This window comes from Ailuropoda melanoleuca, unplaced genomic scaffold, assembly GCF_002007445.2.
Source record: "Ailuropoda melanoleuca isolate Jingjing unplaced genomic scaffold, ASM200744v2 unplaced-scaffold11384, whole genome shotgun sequence".
NCBI classification, from domain to species: domain Eukaryota; kingdom Metazoa; phylum Chordata; class Mammalia; order Carnivora; family Ursidae; genus Ailuropoda; species Ailuropoda melanoleuca.
Genome location: NW_023179820.1, coordinates 101,202 through 104,011, shown reverse-complemented (window position 1 = coordinate 104,011; position 2,810 = coordinate 101,202). Strand labels below are relative to the sequence as shown.

The 2,810-nt window shown below is 36.7% G+C and overlaps 1 gene segment (V, D, J or C); it reads left to right on the top strand.

Annotated features, from left to right (window-relative positions):
- Window positions 1–216: 216 nt before the first annotated feature.
- LOC117797714 overlaps window positions 217–2,810 on the top strand; it is a 6,175-nt gene continuing 3,581 nt past the window's right edge. Inside the window, 1 exon segment of the V gene segment in view lies at window positions 217–321. Coding sequence covers window positions 217–321 — 105 coding nt within the window.

Sequence of the window (2,810 nt, the reverse complement as noted above, 5' to 3'; positions counted from 1 at the left end):
AGCAGCTCCTTTTGCCCAGTACATCCTGTCTGGCTATTAAGGAAAAAAGACAGGGCAGACCAAAAAACAAAGAGCATACTTTGGAGAGACATAGCAAGCATCAACCAGACATGGCAGAGATGTTGGAATTATAAGACCAGGAGTTTAAAACAACTACAATTAATATGCTAAGCCCTCTAATGGATGAAGCAGACAGCATGCAAGAACAAATGAACCATGTCAGCAGAGAGATGGAACCCCAAGAAAGAATCAAAAAGAAATGTGGGAGATCAGAAGCACTTAGACCAGAAACAGCTGAAGAAAAAATCTCTGACCGTGATGGTATCCAAACAGAAACCTCTAAAACTGAAAAGCAAAGAAAACAAAGCTTGAAAAGAAAAAAAACAACAACCCCAGAACAGAGTATCCTAAAGCTACAAAAGTTGTAACATATGCTTAATGGAAATATCAGAAGGAGAAGAAACAGAGAGGAACAGAAGAAATAATTGTAACAATAATGGCTACTTATGTTCCCAGTTTAATGTCAGACACAGATTCGGGGAACTCAGAGAACACCAAGCAGGATAAATGCCAAAAAACAAAAACAAACAATTTTTTAAAAAACACACTTAAGCATATCATTGTCATACATAGAAAATCAAAGATAACAGCAACAACAAATCCCAAAAGAAGCCAAGGCAAAAAAACACCCTCCCTATAGAGGAATAAAGATAGGAATTACATCCGACTTCTTTCAGAACCATACAATCAAGAAGAGAGGGAAGTGAAATATTTAAAGTCTTGAGAGGAAAAAAAAAAAACCCACAAACCTAGAATCCTGTACCCTGTGAAATTATCTTTAGAAAGTGAAATAGAAATAAAGACTTCTCCCCCTAGCTCTCTGTCACAATACCCTGGTTATTTCCTTGACAGCAGTAATCACGGCATGCAGTTATATTGTTGACTTTTGTGTTGATATGTTCATTGCCTATACCTCCGATCAGAATACAAGCTCTATGAGGCCAGAGGTATTATTTATTTTGTTCATGGCTTTGTCCTTAGTGCACAGAATAGTGACTGACCCACAGTACTCAGTTATATGAGGTTAAAGGAAACTCAGGGAATTTACTGCTCTATCATTCTAGCAAATGAATGAATAAAGGAATGGAGGAATGGAGGAATGTTGGCCCACCTTTTGTCTCCCTTTTTCGTTCTTCTCATCCCCACCCTAGCAATTCTCAACACTGTATATTCTCTTTGCTTAAGTATGTGGTACAATTTAGTTCTCTCTGGCTCTTATCTTCCAGACTCAGATCCTGGCCTTTCTTTGCTCAGTGCAGTCTGTCAAATAATTATATCCACTCAGGGTTTCAGCCTGTGTCCACTCAACTGACCTCACTTTATCAGGTATAATCTGAATGAGCTGGGCCAACTCAAAGGCTAGCAACCCCATAGTGAAATAACTAAAAGAAAAAAAAAGACATATCCAAAAGGCTTTAGAAAGTGGAAAAGTAACTTCAAGTCAAATAATCATGAGCTCATGTCAAAGTTTTATTTCAAAATTGCAAGAGAAAAGCTCCTCAGGAAACAAATTCAAATAATTAGCCTTGTTAGAGACATGTCATAGGAGACTAGATTTTTTGAAAGTCTGATTAAAGATCATTAATATGGTCAGAGGACTGGTTCATAATGATCTACTTTTGAATATCTGTGCACTGGCTATTAGGTTCCTCAGATTATTATTAATCATTTGAGTAACACTATTTTCCCGGAAGGAGATTTTATTTCATTCAAGTATATCAGAAAATTGCCCTAGCATTTTATCAGAAATGATAATAAGTCCCATATGGGGCTATACATTACATCCTTCAAAAAAAAGTCCATTCTAGAACAGTTTGGGGAAACTTATCTTACTCAAAGGAATTCAAATCTTTACTATAGTATTTATAAATGTGGGAGAGAGGGGTTTGGCAGGACTTGGATTAACCTTCTTACTAGCTAATAAGCTTATTGTTTCTTTGCTGCTGTTGTTGAAGACACAGGGCTCTTAGGTCAGAGACAAAGCATTTTATCTTTGCAAAGCAAGAACATTGGCATATTTGCTTCAGTTGCCTTTGCTTTTAATTCTCACAGGGTGATAAAATGGGTGCACAGGGATGCTATGCATGCAGTGAGATTGTGTCATAGCCTAGGAACACTGAGCTTGGGGAATTTACTGCTTTTTTAGCAAGCAGTAAGCAAGCTTGTTCTTTGTCTCAAGGAAGACATTACCTTATTGCTCAAGGTTGCTTGCTGCAAGCACAACCCTAAAAAATTGTTCAGGTTGAGTGACCATGGCCTTACATATTTGGCACACCCAGCAAGCTATGTAGAAATATGAAAGATTCGTAGTGGATTATCTTTCAACAATAACCACTCCATGGTCTTACACTGTGCATTTCTGGGAATGTTTCATGAATATGCCAGTCCATCAGCCATCCTGATTAATCTGACAGAGACCAAGACTCAATCCATTCAATTCGTCTTAAACAGCAAGTTAATTAAAGCTGCTATTAGCAGAGCTCTAAGCAACAGGATGACACCAATTTGCAGTATTAATCTCATCCATGCCTCCTAGGATCCCAGATTCAGTCCACTGTGAATAAGTCCCAGGATACAGAAGCTTGGATATGGGGTAATATTCATTACGATCCATGCGAGAGAGTTGAGACTGACACACTGAGCTTTGGCTTAATTGTAAAAAAAAAAAAAAAAAAAAAAAAAAAAAAAAAAAAAAAAAAAAAAAAAAAAAAAAAAAAAAAAAAAAAAAAAAAAAAAAAAAAAAAAAAAAG